The sequence below is a fragment of the Sphaeramia orbicularis genome, chromosome 21, assembly GCF_902148855.1.
Source record: "Sphaeramia orbicularis chromosome 21, fSphaOr1.1, whole genome shotgun sequence".
NCBI classification, from domain to species: domain Eukaryota; kingdom Metazoa; phylum Chordata; class Actinopteri; order Kurtiformes; family Apogonidae; genus Sphaeramia; species Sphaeramia orbicularis.
This window is the reverse complement of record NC_043977.1, coordinates 55792733-55815180: the sequence shown is the minus strand read 5'-3', so window position 1 is coordinate 55815180 and position 22448 is coordinate 55792733. Positions and strand designations below refer to the sequence as shown.

Here is a 22448-nt window from a genome sequence, read left to right as displayed (position 1 = left end):
CTAGTGGTATGGTCCAGTTCCATACCGTGGTCAGACATAGTTTACTTAAAAAATGTAGATGGTAAAAATATTTTTTGAATTTATTATCTTTCCTCAAAGTGAGGTATTTCTGTCTATCTCTAGTTGGTTTTGGTCATAACCCTTAAAGGTGTGGGAGACTTTTGTGATCAAATCCACCAGACCCCTTTCATCAAATCTGTCAAACCTCAGTCATATCCTCAGTATCATGAATCTGTAAGTCTTTCTGTGATTACTCACCCTTAATCTCTTGCATTACGGTGAACAATTTTGAAGTGCCATCCACCATAAGCAAACCATTTGTTTACAAACTGAGCCGGGAGGGAACTCGGGCATCTTCGGAATTTTGTTGCGACGTGCATTGTGGGAAAGGGATGTTCGATAGGTATGATATTATATGAATGAAACAAACACGACGTGGAAACGGCTGAAACCTGGAAATGGCTGGAGGAATATGCATAGAGGGAAGGGAGCTCCTGCCGTTTCCACATCGTTTCCACGCTGCTGCCTTTAAGCCCTATTTGCATGGGACAAGTACAATCTGTGGTGATTTTGAAGTGAATCCCCCTTTTTTTTTTTTTTTTTTTAACCAGTATTAACAGTTATCTGAAATTGATAATTAGCCTTGAGTCTCTATCAGAGCTGGAGGATAATGTCAATAAGTTTGAATACAAGCACACTTTGTTTATCCAATGCAGATACGCAGCAGGACAGACAAATGAGGGAGGGTAATTTCTAAATTACAGGGCTGTGAGGGCAAAATGACATTATTTTGTCCTCACAGCCCTGGTTTGAGAGTTCTCCACCATCCAGGCTGAACTTTTTTCGTATGTGGTGATTGAATTCAGAGGTGGCGTGGTTATTGTGGACCTCCCTGGAGTTTACCACTTGAGTTTCTCTGGAAGTGTGAAATGTCCTGACCAGAACAAACTTTGTTCATGTTCTTGCCACCTCAAGAACACAAACACATTTCTGTGCTCTTGCAGACTATGTAGCAGGCTTTAGCTAACTAACTTACTGAGAGCTTCAAACACACTGCTAACAAACTCCACTTCCAATTAATTTTGCTATTAAGTAATTTCATCCACAAGTGTTCAGAGAACGCTAACCTCCGCCAAGCACCCCGAACAGTGTGCATGTGTGGATCGACTATTTCTGTTTAAATTCAACAGTTTCCAGGTTGTTCCATACAGTAGAAAAAGTTGAAGCTTGGTACCAGTCATGTGTCTGTCCAATTATATTCAATTCCAGTCAATATTTGTTGAGTTCTAATTTTAAATGTGTGGTAAATGGGATTTTCAGTGTTAAATGTAAATGTCCACAGAGTCCACATTCCACAGTGGATGTGGACAATTTTGTGCCAGATACAAGACATTGTTCTAAGCTATGGGTGAATCAAATTGGAGGCTAATCAGAGTCATTTTGAATTTTTTATGAATTTTCGAAAATTGCTCAATGATGAGAAATAGGAAAATGGTAGATCTTGTGACCTTGCTGTGACCTTGAACTTTGGCCCACTTGGCCCAAAATTTAATAGGTTGGTCCCAGGGCCTAAGCCTATCTGTGGGTACAATTGGTAAAGATGGTTGGAATAGTTTTCCCGTAAAGTTGCTAACAAACAAACAAACAAACAAACAAACAAACACAAAGCAAAGTGATCACAGTACCTCCTGGCGGAGGTAATAAATGTTAAAATGTACAGCTGTGTTTGATAAAAGTAATTTAAGATAATGTGGCCAAGTTAAGGTAAGATTAAGCTATTGTATTAAAGTATAATACTCAAAGAAATATTTGTGACAGAAATGTCTTTAACATGCTTATTAGTTTAAGTTCTTAAGCCCAGCTACAGTAGAGGTGTCAGACCAAAAATAGGTTTTATTCAGTTAACAGAATTTCTGAAAGTCCTACTCCATGGGTGATGGGATTCCAGCACGCATCGATCAGCAAGGGGGGGAAATGCAGGATATATGTCATGAGTGCAAAAAGATTGAAGCCAGTATCATATCAAGGGCTCTGACCTGCAGGGCTGTATGCTTACTTTTTTAGGTGGTAGTGCTGGTGCTGGCAAGTTAAACATTTTAGTAGCACAAAGAAAAATTTAGTAGCATGCACAGTTGGACAGTTAGTTAAAGTGGTTATCGGCTAAATTAATTTGATACTGATCAGAAATTCTAACAATGCTGAACAACAATTAAACTGATTCTTTAACCTTTATTTTTCCTCCACCTGAACACAACAGGATGAATTTAAACATTTTCAAATATGAAAAATCAACAGTACTATATTTTCAGTGCGCATCAGTAAACAGTCTGTGCTGGTCTGAATGAGATTGAATTGGTCTGTATGTGGAACCTGAACTAAAATGATTGTTAATTTCTTAATATCTATTTTTGCATTTCACAAATTCATCCCAAGGGCCAGACTGGACCCTTTGGCGGGCCGGATTTGGCCCCCGGGCCGCATGTTTGACACCTGTGCCCTAGAGACTGGCTTTAGGACCCTAGTAATTCATTCATTTGTGCCCTAAACCCTGATATTTGGCCAGTACATGGTATTTTGTGACATTAAGAGTGAAGTTGCAGATTGAACTGTTCTGCCCTAGTGTTTTCCTGACTGACTGTAGTCGCTGAAAAGGAAAGTCCCACTTTAAAAGCAGGGTTTTCCGTTCTGGGTTGTCTGGTTGAGGTGATATTATCTTTGGCCCACACTATAACATACAGTAGTTGATTACATTAATACATTTTAATACTGGATGTGACCAATCATAAATCAGGAAAAGGAAGAAGAAGAAGCCCATGTGGCACTTCTGTGGAACATAGGACTCAATGAAAGGCAATATGGATAAAAATGAGTCATGCTAATAAAATGAAAACAAAATAATTCATATTTTCAGGTGTTCATTTACTAATGAAAACATAATTATGATTACTGTATTCCATTTCTGTAATTAGATCCGCCTAAGTCTCTTTAAATCTTACACGCTAGACCTTTAAGACGGCATAGAATAGACAGGTAGAACAGATAGGATAGGATAGGATACACAGTCCAGTGTTGGGACACCTGTAGCAGTGAAATCAGACCCATGTGTTTACATCAGTGAGATGTCTGTGTCCTTTACCTCGTCCTCATATAAAAGGTCTTCTCTCCTGGACTGAAAAGCTTGTGGCAGAGGTTACACAGCTGTCTGGGCTGGTTTACACGAGCCTTCCCAGTGAGACATTAAAAGTCTGGACTCATGAATATATGTGGAATATATAAATGATAGTGAAGGATTTTTAACATGGCAGATCTCTGTGGTTCTTTGGGTTTTACTGAGTTATGATCAAATCTGCAGTTATAGTATATAATAATGGTTAAATGTTGTAGGGCAGCTGACTGATCACTATCCAGCTCTATATGTATCCTGTAGCCCTGTTCTTTGGAGTGAATACGTTGTAGACCTCAGCTGTGATAAGGATCTCAGTGAGGAAATTTGATGCGGTCCAGCCTGGATCCAAAGTTCCTGAGTGTTTTGTGCAGAGGTCAGAAGGCCACGTGTTACAAGAGGCCGTGACTCTGCAGCCTGTGGGTTTGGAGCTGTTTTCACTGTTTTCACTACAACCTGATTTTAGTATCAGCTTTCACAAAATAATGTCAGCTCTGACCTCCAGAACATCTTCATACAAAGAAGATGAAGACAAAAGACAGTCAGAAAACTCCAAAAAGCTTAAAACCTGTTATTTTACCTGTTGTAGTTTTAAAAGTGCCTTCTTGACTCTTAAAAAAGTTTTAAAGAATATCTGCTGAGTCTTCAGTCAGCAGCCAAAGAATTTTACTTACACTGAAATGTGGAAACAGCTGGTCTTATTCTGTTCAAAGGTGACAAGTCAGCATATCAGCACTTTAAAGATTGGTGGTTATGACAGTATGTTTTTTTTTTTTGTTTTTTTTTTTCATTAGAACAAAATCTAGACATTCTTCTTGTCATGAATTGAAAGTTAACCCATAAAGACCCAGTGCTACTTTGGTGACAGTTCCCAAATGAATTGTGCTGTCTATTTAACCTTTCTTAAGTGATTTATCACCATTTGTTATAATTTTATCCTCTGTATTTTGCATTTTCAGTGAAAATCAGGTATTTTCCTGTATTTAATTCACTGATCATGTGGATGTTTATAAAAGCTAGGGTTAAAGTTACAGGTTATTTTATCAAAAACAGAAAAAAGAAAAAAAAGTTACTTTTTCAGTAAAGATACCATTAACTGAACATAAAAACAAGTGTCTCCATCTACTGTCATTTATCAAACTTCATGGGTTTTACTGGTGAATCAATGTTGTAGAAGATGATTGTGTTTCCACATTCACTACAGAGCCTCTGAACATCCAAATGGGTCATATCTGATGACCATGAAAAGATGACAAACTGCATTTTACACCAATTATTTACATTTATTGATAGGATTTGCCTGTAGTTCAACAGGTATTTTAGAGTATATTATAGGGCAATGGCCAATGCCACAGTACTGTGACATGGAATGTGGGTTTGTCGATTGCCACAGAGCCAATCAAATGTTAGCATTTGTACTAGAGCCAATCCTGGATACTGTTCCATGAACTCCTTAACCTCTTGTTGCCACAGTACTGTGGTGATAGATGGCATATGCTTAAGTGCATTCTTTTGTGCATTTTTTTAACACAGTACTGTGGCAATTGATGGAAGAAATGAGAAATTACTGATAGTACATACCATAATTTCTGGTCTATAAGCTGCTACTTTTTTCCACACGCTGTGAACCCGCGGCTCAAAAACGATGTGGCTAATTTATGTTTTCCGGGCTAACAATCGATCCGACCTTTGAAGAAGGATAAAGAGCTGCTGCACGTAAGCTTGGCATCAATGAATCGATGGTGAGATGCTGGAGACGGGGCGGGTGCAGCTTATAGTCAGGTGCGGCCAATAGTCTGGAAAGTACGGTAGTATAGATTAGGAACTATTGTTCTAAATGCTCTATATGTTGTTTTATGGTGTTCTTTGCTCTGTGCAGATTGAGGCTGGAGAAGGTGGGTGGAGCTACATGTTGAGTGTGGTAGTGTGCCATGGGAGATCTGTACCGTTGCACTCCTATTACCAACTGAGCTAAACCTCCGCTGATTCGAAAGCTGACCTATTTGCTAACTGATTGGCTTGGTACTTTTCGTGGTGTAACAAGTTATCGGACATGATATAACGAGAGTGCTGATTGGCTCTGTGGTAACAGACAAACTAACATTTCGTGCCACAGTACTGTGTCAGTAGCCACTTTGATATTTTAGATGCTTTTGGTTGCCAGCAGCTGTTTGGGTCTTTTGCAGGATCTGTCCTGTTGAAAACATGCTCGTAGGCCATTGGAGCAACCTGCTTTATTGTGACCTACTGTATTGCAAATGCTAACCAAATTTTTAGATAATTTGCAAAAGAAAGTGTAAAATTATGCACATCTTCATCCATTTCCCTTTGGGAGAGGGTTGGTAGGGCAACACAGCCTTGGTCCTTAACTCAGGAGCCCTGCGGTCTTTTAACAACAATTTTTTTTTCATGTCAGTACAACCCTTCACTCTAATATAAATGTGTAAAATTGAGTCTTTAATTGTTCTTCTTTTGTTGTATGTTAGGCCTGTCCTCACGTTCTTGGGGTAGTTTCATTTGCATAGTTTTCCACCTTTGGCACTATCTACGGAACCAGTCAGCATTTCCCTTCTTCCATTCTTTTTTCTACCAGTTTCTCAGGTTTGTTTACTGTTCTTGTCTCGTCCATCCCTCTCTAACACACCCACAAGAGATTACACTTCAGGTCAAGGGAAAACCTTTTTTTTATGTTTTGACTCTAGCTTGGAATCAACTTATTAGACTTCAAAACAATGCGTTTTTGTTTAATAAGCTCTAAACATGTAGACACTTAGACGCACCAGAATTGTACCAATTCCAGAAAAAGGGTATGTGAGCCTCCCTTGATATACTGTAATTGTACACTATATCCTGACTATACTACCAGAGAAAGGTTGGTTTTTAACCTTTTAACATCCACTAATCATCCGTGACCCATTTCCGGGTTAGGGTTAAGGTTACATGTGAGACACATTTCAACTGGTGTAGCTTCAGTTTGGTTTTAGCCACATTCATAAGAAAGAAAGAGAAACTGGAAGATGTTTCCTATGAAGGAAAAATTTAAATCAAAGATTTGAATTGTAGCCTGACTTTTTTTCTTTAGCTTCCATGAACTTTTGCTCATATGAAAAGTGTGGGCGGTTAAGGAAAGGTTAAAGGTGAAACTCAACTATTTCAAATCACTTCTTGACCAGGCTTCTCATGGTTTGTGTGGGCCTCATTTTATATTTTTTTGAAAGTAGAATTTATGTACTTAAAGGTAACACAACCCTGCCATCTGCGCTGCTTTGTTGATCTCTTTATGGTCCTCTCCTCACTGTATGTTGATTTATATGACCCTTTACCCCCCCATATGGGGTGACCTGACAGTGCTGTAATCCTAATATTACCCAGGGAGCTATACAGAGGAATGTAAAGCCACTTTTACACAGAGATCCTGGAAAAAAGGCAAGATGGTGATGCCGCCTCCCTGTACACTAAACAGGTCCAGAGGATGGCTTCATCAATTCTAAATAAATAAATAAATAAATGTGTGTGTGTGTGTGTGTGTGTCCCGTTGTGGGTGACACAGTGGTGCAGTGGATAGCACTGGTACCTCACAGACAGAAGGTCCTGGGTTCGATTCCAACACCAGTCGATGGGGTGGGATCGTTCTGTGTGGAGTTTGCATGTTCTCCCCGTGTCTGGGTGGGTTCTCTCTGGTACTCTGGCTCCTCCCACCATCCAAACACATGCGCTGATAGGTTAATTGGTTAATCTAAATCACCCATAGGTGTGAATGTGAGAGTAACTGTTTGTCTCTATATGTTCAGTCTGTGATGAACTGGAGACAGGGTGAACTCCACCTTCGCCCGTAAGTAGCTGGGATAGGCTCCAAGTGACCTAGTGAGGATAAAGCGGGTTCAGAAAATGAATGAAGTGTTAGTGATTCCCGCCAAAATGTGTGCTAGTGTTTCCACACTAATGGTGGCAAATTCAAATGAAATGTACATGTTGCAATATTTAGTCTGTAATGTGTCTTTAAAGGGCCAAAGGCCTTGGGGGGTCCCACCAGGAAACCAGAGGGAACAGAACTGAGGACAGATTTGATAAATGTCAGAATGGTATGAATTTTTGAAAAAACTAGGCTTTTTGGTGACCTTTAACCTACAACATGACCTTGACACCAGACTTTTCATAGTACAAAGTACTCTTACGATACAATATGGCACTGACAAGATCATTAAATGGCCCATCATGAACATATTTATACACTGAACTGGACAAAAGAGAGGAGAAGCTGGGAAAGTTGCAATTTCCAGAGTTAAAAATGTAATTTTCGGGGTGGGGGGGGGTTTGGACTAAAATTTCAAAAAAAATTACACAGGAGTGCTTAGAACATCTTGTTGCATCAGAATAATCAGGGCTAATGCCGTATTTGATATTAAGCCCCCCCCCCCAGTGTAAATGGGGCTTATGTCTACTGATAACTGTGGGATTCTGTTTAAAACACACATTCAAACATAAACCTGTGAGGAAAGGTCTGATGGCAGCTCTTTGGGAGATGCTCATTACGATAGCTAATGATAATGAGCTCATCCAGATTCCAGCAGAATTCACAGTGTATGTGGCTGTGCCGGAGAAAAGTTCACAAAGGACTGGAGTCGAGTACATGTGACAAATGTTTATATGGTTCCATTTTTTTCCTTCATGTCACAGCAGTGTATCTATTGAACAGTCTGCCCTGTGTGTCGTGGCTGTGGATGGGGCCAGTGTTCACAGTGGGCCAGTGTGGCCTTACTTTACCTGCAGAGTGATGGATGAAACAGTCCCAGTCACTGCTCTGTATGCTGCTGTTTTTGTTCCGTACTTTGGCCGGGGGAAGACCTTTCTTCTGTTCTGCGGGGTAAACAAGAATGAAAGGATCTCCTGCCAAGGGAAAGTCTTCAGTCTTTGATTAATTGTCAAATTATCTCTGACGAAACACACTGAGCTGTAAAACCACAGTGTCTTGAGTCCAAACTACATGTCTGTCAAAGTTTTTTTGGCATTCACACTGAAACTAAACAAATAAATCTCTTCTCAAAGAAGCCGGTATGCAGAGTAAATTAATGTGAACTTACAGATGGTGATGAAACGGATTCAAAGACACCTCTAGGAATTCCAATAGGAGATAGTTTGTTGTTTTCTTGGTAAAGCTGACATGGAAGAAGCTAAATTCAACACTGGTTGATATCTGTTGACACCAAGTTGTGATTACTGGCCTCCAGAAAAACTGATGGAGCTGTGGTTCATGAACTGCTGTTTTGAAGGCTTGTGTTTAAAAGCCTTCATCCTTTTATTTTATGTTATAGTTTGTGATATATATAAGATACAAGGGGGGTGGGGGGGGGATCTGCAAGGGATTTGCTTGGTTATGGTGTGGTGTGGCTCGGGGGGGTACATTGTTCATTTTGTTCATTCTGTTATAATAATAAGGTGCTTTTCAGTTGGTATACTTCTTTATTCATAAACGTATCTATCTATCTATCTATCTATCTATCTATCTATCTATCTATCTATCTATCTATCTATCTATCTATCTATCATTTATTTATTATTATTATTTAGCAGCTGGCTAGCTAGCTTTTTTATCCATCCATCTATCTGTTATCTCTGACTCTGCCTGTTTGTGTCTAAGTCATGTATTTATTTCCTAAGTAACTTCCTACTTACCCAGATCCGTCTTGTACAACCAGGGCCAGTATTTGGCCTCTGTCAGCCAGACTGGATCAAAACTGGTCATTCAGTTGTGACTAGACTGAGGCTGCGTTTAGACGGCAAAGGCTCCCACAGAGTCTGGCGTACTGTACACGTACTCTGCTTCAGGTCCGCATCGAGTCCACCTTGAGTACGCCAGGTGTCTGTGGAGTCAAGTACGCCCGACTCTGTGGGGGCCTTAACAATCTGAACCGAAAACGCAAAAGTGGCATTGCATTCTCACGTTTAATTCCAAATTTAGATGTTCGTTTTGGGGGGAAAATTGGCATGCAGACGGACACGCAAAAGTGTGTGAAATTTGATATTTATCAGTGTAGTATGAAACGCCAGGTCAATAGGCCTGCAGCTGTACGTTCATACATGAGTGACATTAGAGAGAGAGAGACAGTGATACATATAGGCACCTAACTCAATCAATCAATCAATCAAATTTTATTTATATAGCTCCAAATCATAACAAAATTTATCTCATGACACTTTACACATCGAGCCGGTCGAAACCAGACTCTGAGCCAATTTACAGAAACCCAACAGAATCCTCCAGGAGCAAACACTAGTGACTGGTGACAGTGGAAGGAAAAAGTACCTTTAACAGCAGAAACCTGGAGCAGAGCCAGACTCCTGGAGGATGGACGACTGACAGGACCAGTTAAAGCAGTGTTTTTCAGCCTTTTCAACCTTATACAATTGTAGGGGAAACACTGGGACATATATATACATAAGATATGGTCTTTGAATAGGTGCATATGTACAAGTGGAAGAGTGAGGGGTCAATTCATAGACTGTCTTTTCAAGCACAACTACAGCTCTCTATCAGGGAAAAATATGTTTTGCGTTTTTAACAGAAGCTCAGGAAGTCCTATAAACAGTGATTGTGCTTTGAAGATGATCATTAAAACATCTTTTTTATTTATTTATTTGCACATCATAAAACAACAAGAGAAAATAAAAAAAAACAACAACATTCAAACAAGTAACATCATTGTGCAGGAGAGGTTAGAAGCCAAAAAAGGCTTATATGAATACCTCCCGGAAATGAACAATACACAGAAAAAAAAGAAAGAAAAAGAAAAAAGAATTAAAAATACAATATAACTGAATTAATAAACTAAAGTAAAAACAATAAACTTGCAAATCACATTACAAATCATCAAATCAAATGATCCACAGCCTTACATTTTTTCATTAATTCCAGTCCTTTTCAGATACTTTTTAAACAACGATAAAGAAGATGTTGATTGAAATTCCGGTCGTAGATTATTCCACAGATTTGGTCCACCATATTTCAGAGAATACTGACAGACAGAAGTTCGGCAGTACAGAAGATAAAATGTGCTTGAATATCGTGTAGGATAATTGTGAATAACAGAGGACAACATAAAGAAATTCTGAAAAACTTTGGGAAGAATTTGAGTTAAGTGACCATATTTGTACATGAAGACACAGGTCTGGTAAACGTTCTTTAAAACATCTTTAAAACATGTCTGTCTTGCTTTTGGTACTTAATCATTGGTTTCATTTTTCAGGTCAGGAGGTTGTGATTTGGTTTTTAGTGGACTAAATAATGACATGTCTTTTTGTGGTTTGGGTCACAGGTAGATGGTTGAAATTCACCAATCGGAGAGCTGCATGTGTAAAACCACAGTAGTCAGCAATGGAGCCCTGGCCTGCAGTGGCCTGGGTCCTACTGCTGACCATTATCCTGGATCTGCAGAAGACCACCTACACCAGAGACTTCACTGACAAAGACATCATCTACCTCCACCCATCAAGTAAGTGTCAGCCATAAAATAACAGAGCAGCTGTATTATCTGGATATTCAGCTGTAGCAGCACAGCGCAGTGTGGCATTCCAAACCTGTGAAAAGATGTTTTATACTCCAAGACTAGTGTACACGTCTACCTCCTCAGATACTGTAAAAAAGAACACGTCAAATATGAGGTGTGCTCTTATGTGCTTGTAAAATATGATGTACTGCTGTAGATTAAACCAACTAAATTAACATGCTGTTTTTGAAGTTTCATTTTTTATTGTCTGGAGTTTAAAAGTCACAACAAACACTTCACCTCAGTAACATAAATAAAAAGGTAGAGATAAGAAACAAACCATCAGCCTTTGTCCAGACGTCTGTGGTTACTCATTTGTCATGCACTTTATGGGGATGTCAGTGATGTCACTGAGTGATAGCCCAATGTATATCATAGCAAAAGTTTGCAATGATAATTTTGAAAAGTAGAAAAAAAAAGTAGATAGTTGGCTGCATTTCCAACACTGTGTAATCTGATCAACAAAATCTTGTTCCAACATAAGATGCTAACATTAACTAGCTCATCAAATAAAGATTAAAGAAAAAAAACAACGTTCTTATTTGGAGTTTTTGTTCACTCTGAGAAAATATGCCAACCAGTCTTGGCTTATTAAATCCACTGTTGTTAGCAAAGAAAACTGTGGCTCTGTCTTGTAATACCCCAACACTGGTTAGTGTCTTACTTGAGACCAATCGAGGAGTTTTTGTTCATCAAATTGGAGCTCTTCCGCAAGAGCAATATGAGCAGTATTTGTGGGTAGCTGTGGCTCAGGAGGGAGAGCAAGTTGTCCCAAAACCAGAGGGTTGGCAGTTCGAAACCTGCTTCACTCTAGTCATGTCATGTGGCATTGTGTCCTTGGGCAAAACACTTACCCCATCTTGGTGCAAATTGGCAGCCACATTCCCACCAGTCTGCCCCATGGCAGCTGTAGCTACAGTAGGGCTGCAATGACTATTTCAATAGTTGACTAGTCAGATCATGGACTGCAAAAAAAACAAAACGATGACTTTTACTTATATTTATTGAAGCAATAAAATACATTTTCTTCAACAACAACATTTTGTGCACAACAATTAGAATGCAGAAGAAAGCTTGTTAAACAAATATTCAATTCAATATTCAACAAATATTGCAAACAGCAATAAAATACTTTCTGTCCCTGACACAAGAGTGTATTTTGTACAAAGCAATTACAGTGCCTAACAAATACTTACACTAAATACTCAAGAGTTTTAATCAGCAGTGAAATAAACATTTTTCCCTCAACAAAAGTGCATGATGCCACCTATCGATGACTAATTATTCTGTCGACTATCTGTCAACTAGTCGATTAGTCGTTGCATCCCTAGGCTACAGATGTAGTTTACCACCACCAGTGTGTTAATGAATAATCAGAATCAGCATCAGAATACTTTATTAATCCCAGTGGGAAATTATTCAAATGGATTCAATGTAACGTGTTCTGAGTGCCTAGAAAAGCACTACAAAAATCCAATCCCTTATTATATAATAATATACTTATAGTGTACCTGCATATGACAGTTAAAACATAATTTATCTTTTAGCTCTAGTGTCCAGTCCAGCAGTAAGTATAGTGTTTTCTACACTGATGGGACATGTCCACAGGTGTAGCCACCCTGTAACTATAGTTGATGTCGTGGGTCAGACTTCTGTCAGGATTTGGAGACGCAGCCAGATTTCCAGGGAGGTAATGTAATGCGTTCTAGTCAAAGGGAGATCAAGCTAACTGGCAGGCTTTGTTTAGCTTAATGAAGTTTTGTCTGACTTACAGACCTGCAGCTGTCACATGGAACCAGGCCATGTATAGGGGAGGGGGCTTATCAGATTGATACCATGGTGCCTAATTGGAAAACAAACAGCACTTCCTTTTGATCCCAGCAGATGGTCCACATTGTGACTGTCCTTCTAATGTTCAGGCTCTTCACTGAGACAGGCCCAGTGCACAATGGACCACTATAATAAAATTGTCTGTTCCTCTTTTACATAGGGATGGTGATCATAGTTAGATATTTAAAACCCCAGTGCACCCCTTCTCTCAATTCTGACCCAACAACACACAGAAGCGTGACAAATAGAATGATGAATGACCCGATAAATCAGTGCCAGCTAGCCTACAATAAACACTGGCTTTTCTATGTTTAGTGTTAAAAGCTGGACAGCTTTTGTTCAGGGGATATGCTTGTTTTTGTCCTTTTTTTCAGCCACTCCATTTCCAGGTGGATTCAAGTGTTTTACATGTGAGGATACACAAGACAACTTTGAGTGCAATCGCTGGGCACCAGATGTATACTGCCCACGAGGTACGATTCTTCTGACACAACATATTCATGTTTAGTCTGTTTATATGTGTCCGTGTTCAGATATTAACCTCCAAAATGACCAGTCTACAACATACGTAACATCAGACACATCATTGGGTTCAGCCTAGGGCATTGTTTTTCAACCTTGGGGATCAAGACCCCTCATGGGGTTGCCTGGAATTCAAATGGGATCACCAGTAATTGATGAAAATAAAAAAAAAAAAAACACCTTACAAATAAAAAATATATGTTGAGTTGAGAGAAACAATCACAATCCATAAAAGACATGACAAACTGTGAGTGTAAAACTGCAGCACTGTGGTTCTGTTTATCTGTCAAATGTCCATTGTGGTCAGTTTCAGATGCTGCAGCTCTTTCATAATTCATAGTTTGAGTTCTTGTTTGTTCAGTATTAATTGTCAGCCTTGTAAATCCAAGATGGACTGACTGTACATATCCTGACCAAGGAAAATCCAATTCTCTCTTTGTGCAGTAATCTACACCTGGATTTACTGCCTCCGTCCATAATAATATACATTATATAAACTAAATATTGTCTAAAATTATCGTTTATTTGCATCATAGTATAGCAAACTATTACATAATCAAAAACAAATTAATTTTAGCAAAAAAAAAAGTCTCTATTTTGAATGTCTGGGGTCGCCAGAAATTTGTGATGTAAAAATGGGGTCACGAGCCAAAAAAGGTTGGGAACCACTGGCCTAGGGTAAGCTCTAAAACCCTGTTCAGTCCATGTCCGATGTCTGTGCTCTCACATTTTTGGCCTTTGAAAGACCAAAAATATGACACCCCTCCTTAACTCTTTCAGTGCCATGGGCCGATTAAATCGGCTTTACGAATACAACCTTTAAAGTGCCACGGGCTGATCAGGTCGGCTTTGGAGAACACGCCATATTTGTGTACAAACAAACCATCCACCCCCATTTCGATGACGTTCTTTCTGTGTCCCCCTTTTGAGACCAAGCAGACGGGAATTTGAGGTCACGCGATCGAATAATATTTGTATATCTTTTTAATGTTTCTTATTCTCCGGTGTTTCATCAGAGGGAGCCCTCCATGCCGGGGGGTGGCTGTGGACTCCGGGGGCTGTGGCGCCTTCTCTCACTGGGGTCCGCTCCTTTCTGGTGGGTGGGGGTCCCAGTTGGCCCTCTCCCACTAGTTGGGATGTGGGGCTGTGTTGCTGGTGCCTGGTCGCCGGGGTCGGCGGCTGCCTCCTGGTGCGGACGGCTCCCTGAGACAGCGCCTCCTAAACTGATGTTTTACTTTTACTTGTACATTTTTGTTCTGGTCTACCCGTGCTCAGTCAGTCTTCTTAAGTACGTGTGAGCTTGTGGGTTTGCATGTATATATGTGTGTGTGTGTGTGTGTGTGTGTGAGAGTGTGCGGGTGAGTGGGTGGGTGTGGGTGGGGGGCGGTACTGATTTTTAAACTGATATGTAAAGCACTTTGTGCTACAGTTTTTAATGTATGAAAAGTGCTATATAAATAAAGATTATTATTATTATTATTATTATTATTATTATAAATTATGCAAATTACGATCAATAATGAATCGGCTGCGTCCGGTGCGTTTTGAATCTAATCAGCAATCGGTCGGATGTTACCGAGCGGTTTCCTGCAGGATTCTTCAAATATTATAAAAACGACGCGAGATACTGAAAAACGGCCAAATTCTGTGGCACTTTTAAGGCTTATTAGCCCCTTAACTGTCTGGCACCGAAAGAGTTAAACGTACTCAAAAGCCTGTTTGCACACTCCAAAGTTATTTAGTGCCTCTTTTCTGGTTTTATACAGTGGCGACAATATGGAATACTACCTACTGTTAGTGTAGAAATGAGCTCTGATAACATCAGCTAAATCCCTGCACAACACAAACTCTAACACAAACTTTACGTAAACACACAGACATGACTGAATTTTGTGTATTGAACCTTTACTGGTTCATTTTACAACTGCAAACTTTAGATGAGTATTGCAGTGACTTTCTGTGTATGCTCATATAGTCTGTAGGCATGTCCCGATCCAATTTAAAGATCGGTATCGGCTGCCGATCTGTCATTTTTTAGAAGATCAGATTTAGTCATGAGATCGGGCTGATCCGGCCCCGGTTCTAGGGGGACGTGGACATCCTGCCCCCTCAAATGAAAGTTTCCAAAGGTAGGAAACAGGAAAATTAGCTGTACAACAGTGGGAGGCTTAGAGGAATTAGTAAAGCGTCAATAAGTTTCACTTTCACTTTATGGTACGGTAGTGATGTGCAAGTCATTTTTTTTTCAACCCACATGGCTTTTGTGGAATTATTTGACCTGACCCAACCCGCCCCCAAATAAACGGACATTCTTTTGACCTGTCCCAACCCAACCCGTGAGTAACCCGCTGATCCGCACATCACTAACGTACGGCACCCCATATAATACCTGGACGGACCACAGACACACTACAGCAGAGGCAAGCATACAGCCTACAGGCCAAAACCAGCCCGCCAAAGGTTCTAATTTGTCCTACAGCATGAATTTGGAAAGTGCAAAAATTATACTAAAGTTATTAAGAGTCAAATGTGTCATAGTTGTTTTAGTTCAGGTTCCACATTCAGCCCAATTGTGATCTCAAGTAAAATAATATCATAACAGCCTTTAAATAACGGCTCCAAATTTAAATCAAAATTTCATTGTAAAAAGTCGGTATCGGATCAGTATTGGATCGGTATCAGAAAAACTAATCCTAAAAAAAATTGGATAAGATTGGAAGCAAAAAAAATCCAGATTGGAACATCACTAATACCGTAGACTGTCTAAAAAAGGTAAACACACGGCTGCCCTTGGTTGGTTAAAAAGTCTTGTATTGTTTCTAGAGGCCCAGTCATTACTGAACACATTTATAGCTGTTTTTTAATGGTATCTCCTGGTCCTGCTCATATAAACATCCTCTTTGTTTGAGTTTGTAAGCTTAGCCAGACCTTTTGGAATGTGCTGTGTAATGTTGCATAATTGGCATTCGCCCATGCATTTAGTAGTTTTCCATGACACCTGTGAATCTAAATATAGGGACATGAAGGCTTTTAGATACAATTAAGTCCACCTGAAATCACACATGGCATCAGTGTTAATCTGGCTTTCATGAAAAGCATGTTTATTTATAGCATTGAATGAATTTCCACCTCTTTTCAGAGGCCAAATACTGTTACACACGGCACACGATGGACAGGGATGGAGAGAGTGTGTCCGTCACCAAACGCTGTGTGGCTCTGGACGACTGTCTTTCCACAGGATGCACTGAAATGGACCATGAAGGAAACACGGTAGGGAGTACGGAAACTCACTCAGTATTAGAATGTTCTTGTGTCAAATACACAATAGAAAATACATCTCTTGGTGTTCTTAACTGTAATACAATTGTGTATAGCTTTAAATTCTTGGGTGCAAATTTTTTGGGAGAAGAGCTTCAAATGACATATTGTAATTTACTATGGTCTGCATATGCGAGTTTGGTGCCGATTATGTTTTATTTTATTTTATTTAACCTTTATTTAACCAGGAAAAAGATCCTATTGAGATTAAGAACCTCTTTTCCAAGGGAGTCCTGGCCAAGAGACAGCATGAAACACAACACATAGTTACAACATACAGTTACATCATACAGTTACAACATACAGTAATTTACAGGACAAGTCAACATATGAAAAACACGTGCAAGTCATTGAGTTATTCTCTAGCACTTTGAGTTTGGATTTAAAAGCATTCAAGGAGATCAATTTCAATTTCATCAGTTTCCAGTCTTTTAGCAACATGTTCCATGAGGATGGAGCAGAGTAGATAAATGCCCTTTTCCCACCTCTGTACAGGCGAATGGCACAAAGAGGAACAAATGCTCATTTGATCGCAGACAGTAAGAATCAACACTTCTTCTTGTTATTAACCCTTTCATGCACAGTGGTCACTACAGTGGACAGCTATTCTACATCTGTTCTCTTGTATATTCATGGGTTTTGTTGTTTTAGTTCCACATCAGCCAACACAGTGGACGCTTATGCACCATCCCATACACTGACATTCACACCATTACTGTAACTGTGCTTTTCTTGATAAACCTGATCTGCGGTAACGTGTCTGAGTGTAAATCAATTGCAAATAAAAATTGGGAATATGATAAAATGTGAGAAAACATCAGATTAGCTGCGTTAAAAATGTTTTGATTTTATAGTTTTCACACAGTATATCACTTTCTGATATTGCATTCTTTGCTTCAAAAATTAAACACACGGTGTCCAGTTGAATGGACATTTTTGGAACTGTATGAAAAATTATGAAGGTAGATTTGTTTCTTTATTGCTTTAACAAAAAAAAAAAAAAAAAAAAAAAAAAAAAAAAAATATATATATATATATATATATATATATATATACATATATTTATTTATTTATTTTTTCAATTAAAAAAAAATTCAATTAAAAACAAATTCACTTAAAGAAAAAAACCTTACTCAAAGAAAAAAAGTGTTCAAATGCAATTTTTTTTATCATAAATATTTTTTGCATTCGTCTTATTTTGTTACTTTTAATTATATTTCTGATTATTTTATTGAGTATTTTACCAGTTAAATCGCCCAAACTTGCTTCATTTGACTTTGTTTCCTGGTAGTGGAATGAATCACGGTGCACTTACTATGCTACAAGTACAAACCAAAAACAAATATTTTCAATAAAAAAAACCAAAAAACTTTTCAATCAATTTTATGATTAGAGCAATAAAGAAACAAATCTACCTTCATAAAAAATAGGTTCAATAAAAAAATTCAATCGCACTGTATTTTCATGCCTAAAGAGGAATAAAAACACTCATGAAAAAAATCTCGACTGAGGTTCTCATAATTTAGGCATGAAAGGGTTAAACTACAGATATAGGAAGGCAGTAGTCCAATTACTTCCTTGTAAATAAAGGAGTACCAGTGTCCCAGCCTCCTAGTGGACAGGGCAGGCCAGCCCACTCTGGAATACAACCCACAATGATGTGTCCTGGCTTTAGAATTAGTAATAAACCTCAGAGAAGCATGATAAACTGTGTCAACCATTTGAAGACATTTGGACGATGCATTCATATAAAGTACATTTCTGTAATATAACACCGATAAAAAAGTGGCAGTGACAAGGCGCTTTTTTACATCCAAAGAAAAACACAGCTTATTTTGAAAGTGAAAGCCTAGTTTAAGTGTGTGTAATTATTTTTCATCAATAGAAGTATGCCTTCACCCATTTTTGTTGAACAGAGTACACATGAAGGAAGGGAAAGTGTCATGAAGGAGTTACCAGGACTGCCAAGATGTTATTCTTACTGGAGGAAAATCAAAGATGACCCGAAACCTCCAACTAAAAAGATTCACCTAATACCCAGTGCACCAAAACCTGTGACCCCTCCTCAGTCCACATTGTCACCTGTGTTGGCCCTGGTCCTGAGGTCACTACTGTGGAGAGTATAGTAGAATATGAGGTTCCCAAATGTCTAGGAGGCTCTTTATTCTGGACAAAACTGTGACATCCAGATGAGCGTCAGAAGGCGTCCTGTCAGCCTTCACACAACTCACACAAATACATGAAATGTTCCATTGAATGATCTTCAGATTCCACTTGTGTTTTTTCACTGTTCAGGACACTGGGTAGTGCACAGTATTTCTTCTAGATTTCTGGTGTTGGTTTAACAGACCATAGTTCTCAAACCTTCAAGAATAAATGTAGGATACTGACCTGGTTTGACCCTAAACCTAAGTGTTGCAGCTTGTGGGACTAAGAATTCAGTGTTGTGATATTCTATAAATTGTACATCAAAGACCATAATGTATATCTTTCAATTTCTTTCATGTGCAATTAGTTAAAGGTTTTTTTTTTTTTTTCACAGTGATTTAACTTGATTTTTTTGAGCAGGTTTAACTAACCAAAACTGGTAGTCCTTTATTTACACTAGTTCTTCCATTGAAAACATCTCCCTTCTGCTGCTTCTCTTTGGGCTATGTTTCCATTTCCTGACAGAAACATCTAATTAATTAATTCTGTTCACCATGTTAGAGGTGTAATATGTAAGATTTGATTGTGTTTTTGTGAAGTTTGTCTCAGAGTCCATTTTATACAAAGAGTTGCTTGCTTGTTGATATTTCCTAATTAAATTTCAAAGCTTGTAATTGTCTTGATTGACTACATCAGTGATAAGCACCTGAAGACTGGCCTCTATTGCCGTGTTTCCACTATGTAGAACCAGTTTGACTCGACTCGGCTTGACTCTGGTACCAGGTCCTATTCCTGGAGACCGTTTCCATTACAGGATACTATCGACTTCACAGTACCTGGTCGTCATAGCGATGCAGCGCGTTACTTCCGTGTCTCTGCTCAGAGAGTCGCTGATAAACTCTCTCGTTGCGTGTTGTCTCGTCAAACTCAGGCTGAATTTTTACGTTGGCCACCAAAGACTGAATCTCCAGACTGAATGGTGTAGTTTTACAGGCTGTCATCATGTGGATTAACCTACCGCTATATTTACTGTAAACTTCCGCATCTGTTTTTTTGTAAAACAGCGGGTCACAGAGACGACTCTGACCAATCAGTGGTCTGCAGTGTTTACACGTCACCTTTTAGTATCTGGTGTCCAGTCTTGGAACCTCAGCGGAGCTGATACCAAAAAACTAGTACCGGGTACCAGATTCCAGGTCCTTTTTTGTAATGGAAACGCAAAAAGGCTGAGTCGAGTCAAGTCGAGCTGGTACCACGTGGTGGAAAGGCGGCATATGACAACAGGTGTTTTTTTTTTCCATAAAAATCCAAAAAAAAGTTCACTCAAATTTCAAACAGTCATCCAGGTGGTTTTTGCTTTGCTTACCAAAGAGTGCAGAGGAATTGGAAACACCTTTTTCATATACATTCTCACTAAGTTTAACTTACATGATTGATCAGCTGACTGATCAGATATTTCCTACGTCTTCCTAGATATTCTGATAAAGTGTGAGAACATGTCTTGTATGACCAGTGATGTAGCCTAGTGAGGAGACTCAGTAATACAAATGACTCATCTTTTTTTGGAACGTGTAACATATCTTGCTGATGACACACCACAGCATAGGTTATTTGCTCTAAACCAGTGTATGGATACACACCTAATTTGCATTTTCATTTTTTTGGCTTTTCAAAAGTTAGCCTCACCTTCACTGCTACTGCCTCTTTTTTGCAACTGTGCACAATATTAGACATCTTTACCTTACAAATGGAGTTAGCTAGCATCAACAAATGACCAGCTACCACTGCAACACAAACTCCAAGACAAATCTCATGTAAGCACATATTAATCTGATACACAATGCCATTAAAGTTTAAAGCAGGGGTCTCAAACTCATTTTCCTTCAGGGGCCACATTCAGCACGATTTGATTTTAAGTGGGCCGGACCAGTAAAATAATAGCAGAATAACCTATAAATAATGACAACTCCAAATTTTTGTCTTTGTGTTAGGGCAAAAAAACAACACTAAATTATAAAAATACTTACTTTTATAAACCATCCAAACAAAAAGATGTGAATAATCTATGATGTGAATAAGATGTGAATAATCGCTGCATTTGGCCCCTGGGCCGCATGTTTGACACCCCTGGTTTAAAGGTAAAGCACAAGATGGAGGTTCATAAAAGTTAATGCCGTATAACCTCCTGAGACCCAGGAAATGTCAGCAAAGTACCAGCTTTTTATGTTTTTTATTAAATCAGTGCCTATATTGGAAAAATCATGATGCAACAGTTTTTTCAGATGCAGTTTTTAAAATTTTTATGGAATGTCCTTTGTGGTGGACAGTTTTCTTTTCTTTTTTTGTATAAAGTTGTGAAACTCTTGTCCACAAACAGAAAACCCACAGCTGGGTCTGAGAAGGACAGTGCCAAAATCAGTGGCTTCAGGAATGGCTCAGCCAAGCTACATTAGCATAATGATACTAATTTGTGTGCTAACGTTGTTGTTGTGTATGTTCCTTCAAGGTATGCACATCCTGCTGTGAAGGAAACATCTGTAACCTGTCGGTGCCATGGAACCGAACAGATGCCACGTTCACCACGTCATCACCTCTCAGCAGTACTGTGGGCATTTCACAGAGCTACACACTAACTCTTATGCTCATCTCTGGTTCTGTCGTCAGCTGCACTGGTATTTAAAACATGACGTCAGGTAACAGGAGGTATAGTGGAAAGGGAAAGTTTTCCTCTGACATAAAGCGGTTTGGACTGTCAGTCAGTCATCTTCTGAACCACTTTATCCTTACTAGGGTCGTGGGCTAACCAATTAACCTATCAGTGCATGTCTTTGGACGGTGGGAGGAAGCCAGAGTACCCACACAGAACATGCAGAGTCCACACAGAAAGGTCCCTGGTTGGAATCGAACCCAGGACCTTCTTGATGTGAGGCGACGGTGCTATCCTCTGCACCACTGCCCAGCAATTTGGACTGACTTTTTTTTTTTTTTTTTAAATTATGAAATCAGAACATGTATGATGTGATGCAACAAAAATTGTGACTGAGGTTGTACTTAAATATAGAAGCATAATATTGGCTGTATTAACTGAGCACTTACCACTGGACATGTTTCAATAGTAGCGTTCTTGCTGTGTGTATAGAGCACAGGTGTCAAACATGTGGCCCGGGGCCCAAATCCAGCCCACCAAAGGGTCCAGTCTGGCACCTGGGAGGAATTTGTGAAATGCAAAAATTACACTGAAGATATTAATCATTTTTGTTCAGAATCCACATACAGACCAATTTAATCTGCAGCAGGTCAGATCAGTCAAATACTATCATAATAACTGATAAATACACACAACTCCGAATTTTTCTTTTTGTAAATGTAAACATTTTCATGTCATTTTATTGTATTTACAGTAAAACAAACTATAATTTCAGATAAACATGAATAGCCTGAACAAATATGAACATTTTAAAATGTCTTAAGTGTAAGTTTACCAATATTCTGTCTGTTATTACATTTTTTGTGTATTTGTTGATCCACTGTATGTTGTAGTTACATGTGTAAATGATAAACTGAGACATAATATTGTTAAAATTACACTTTAGTTTTCTGAAGAAATTTCAGTTTGTTCATGTTATTCACATTGTTTTAAAGGGTAGTTGGTCGATGTAAACATTTTCATTGCATAATTTTACTTTTTTCACTCTAAAACATAGAAGAAAGTTTGGAGTTGACATCATTTATATATTATTATGTTATTATTTTACTGGTCCGGCCCATTTCAGATCAAATTTGCCTGAATGTGGAACTGAACTAAAATGAATTTGACAGCCCTGGTATAGAGGAACAAAATAAAGACGCAGTGTACATAGTGAAGTTATCAACCACAGAATAATATGGTTCATTTCATAAAACATGAATTCAATTAATTTTTG

At 38.8% G+C, this 22448-nt stretch overlaps 1 protein-coding gene across 1 annotated transcript in view; it reads left to right on the top strand.

Annotated features, from left to right (window-relative positions):
* lypd6 (LY6/PLAUR domain containing 6) overlaps positions 1-21658 on the top strand; it is a 52530-nt gene extending 30872 nt beyond the window's left edge. The window contains exons 2-5 of the mRNA XM_030125822.1: positions 10477-10653; positions 12912-13010; positions 16199-16329; positions 21032-21658. Of these exons, the coding sequence (XP_029981682.1) occupies positions 10536-10653; positions 12912-13010; positions 16199-16329; positions 21032-21205 (522 nt within the window). The 5' untranslated portion in view covers positions 10477-10535 and the 3' untranslated portion in view covers positions 21206-21658. The remainder of the gene's footprint in view (positions 1-10476; positions 10654-12911; positions 13011-16198; positions 16330-21031) is intronic.
* The last annotated feature ends 790 nt before the right edge of the window (positions 21659-22448 follow it).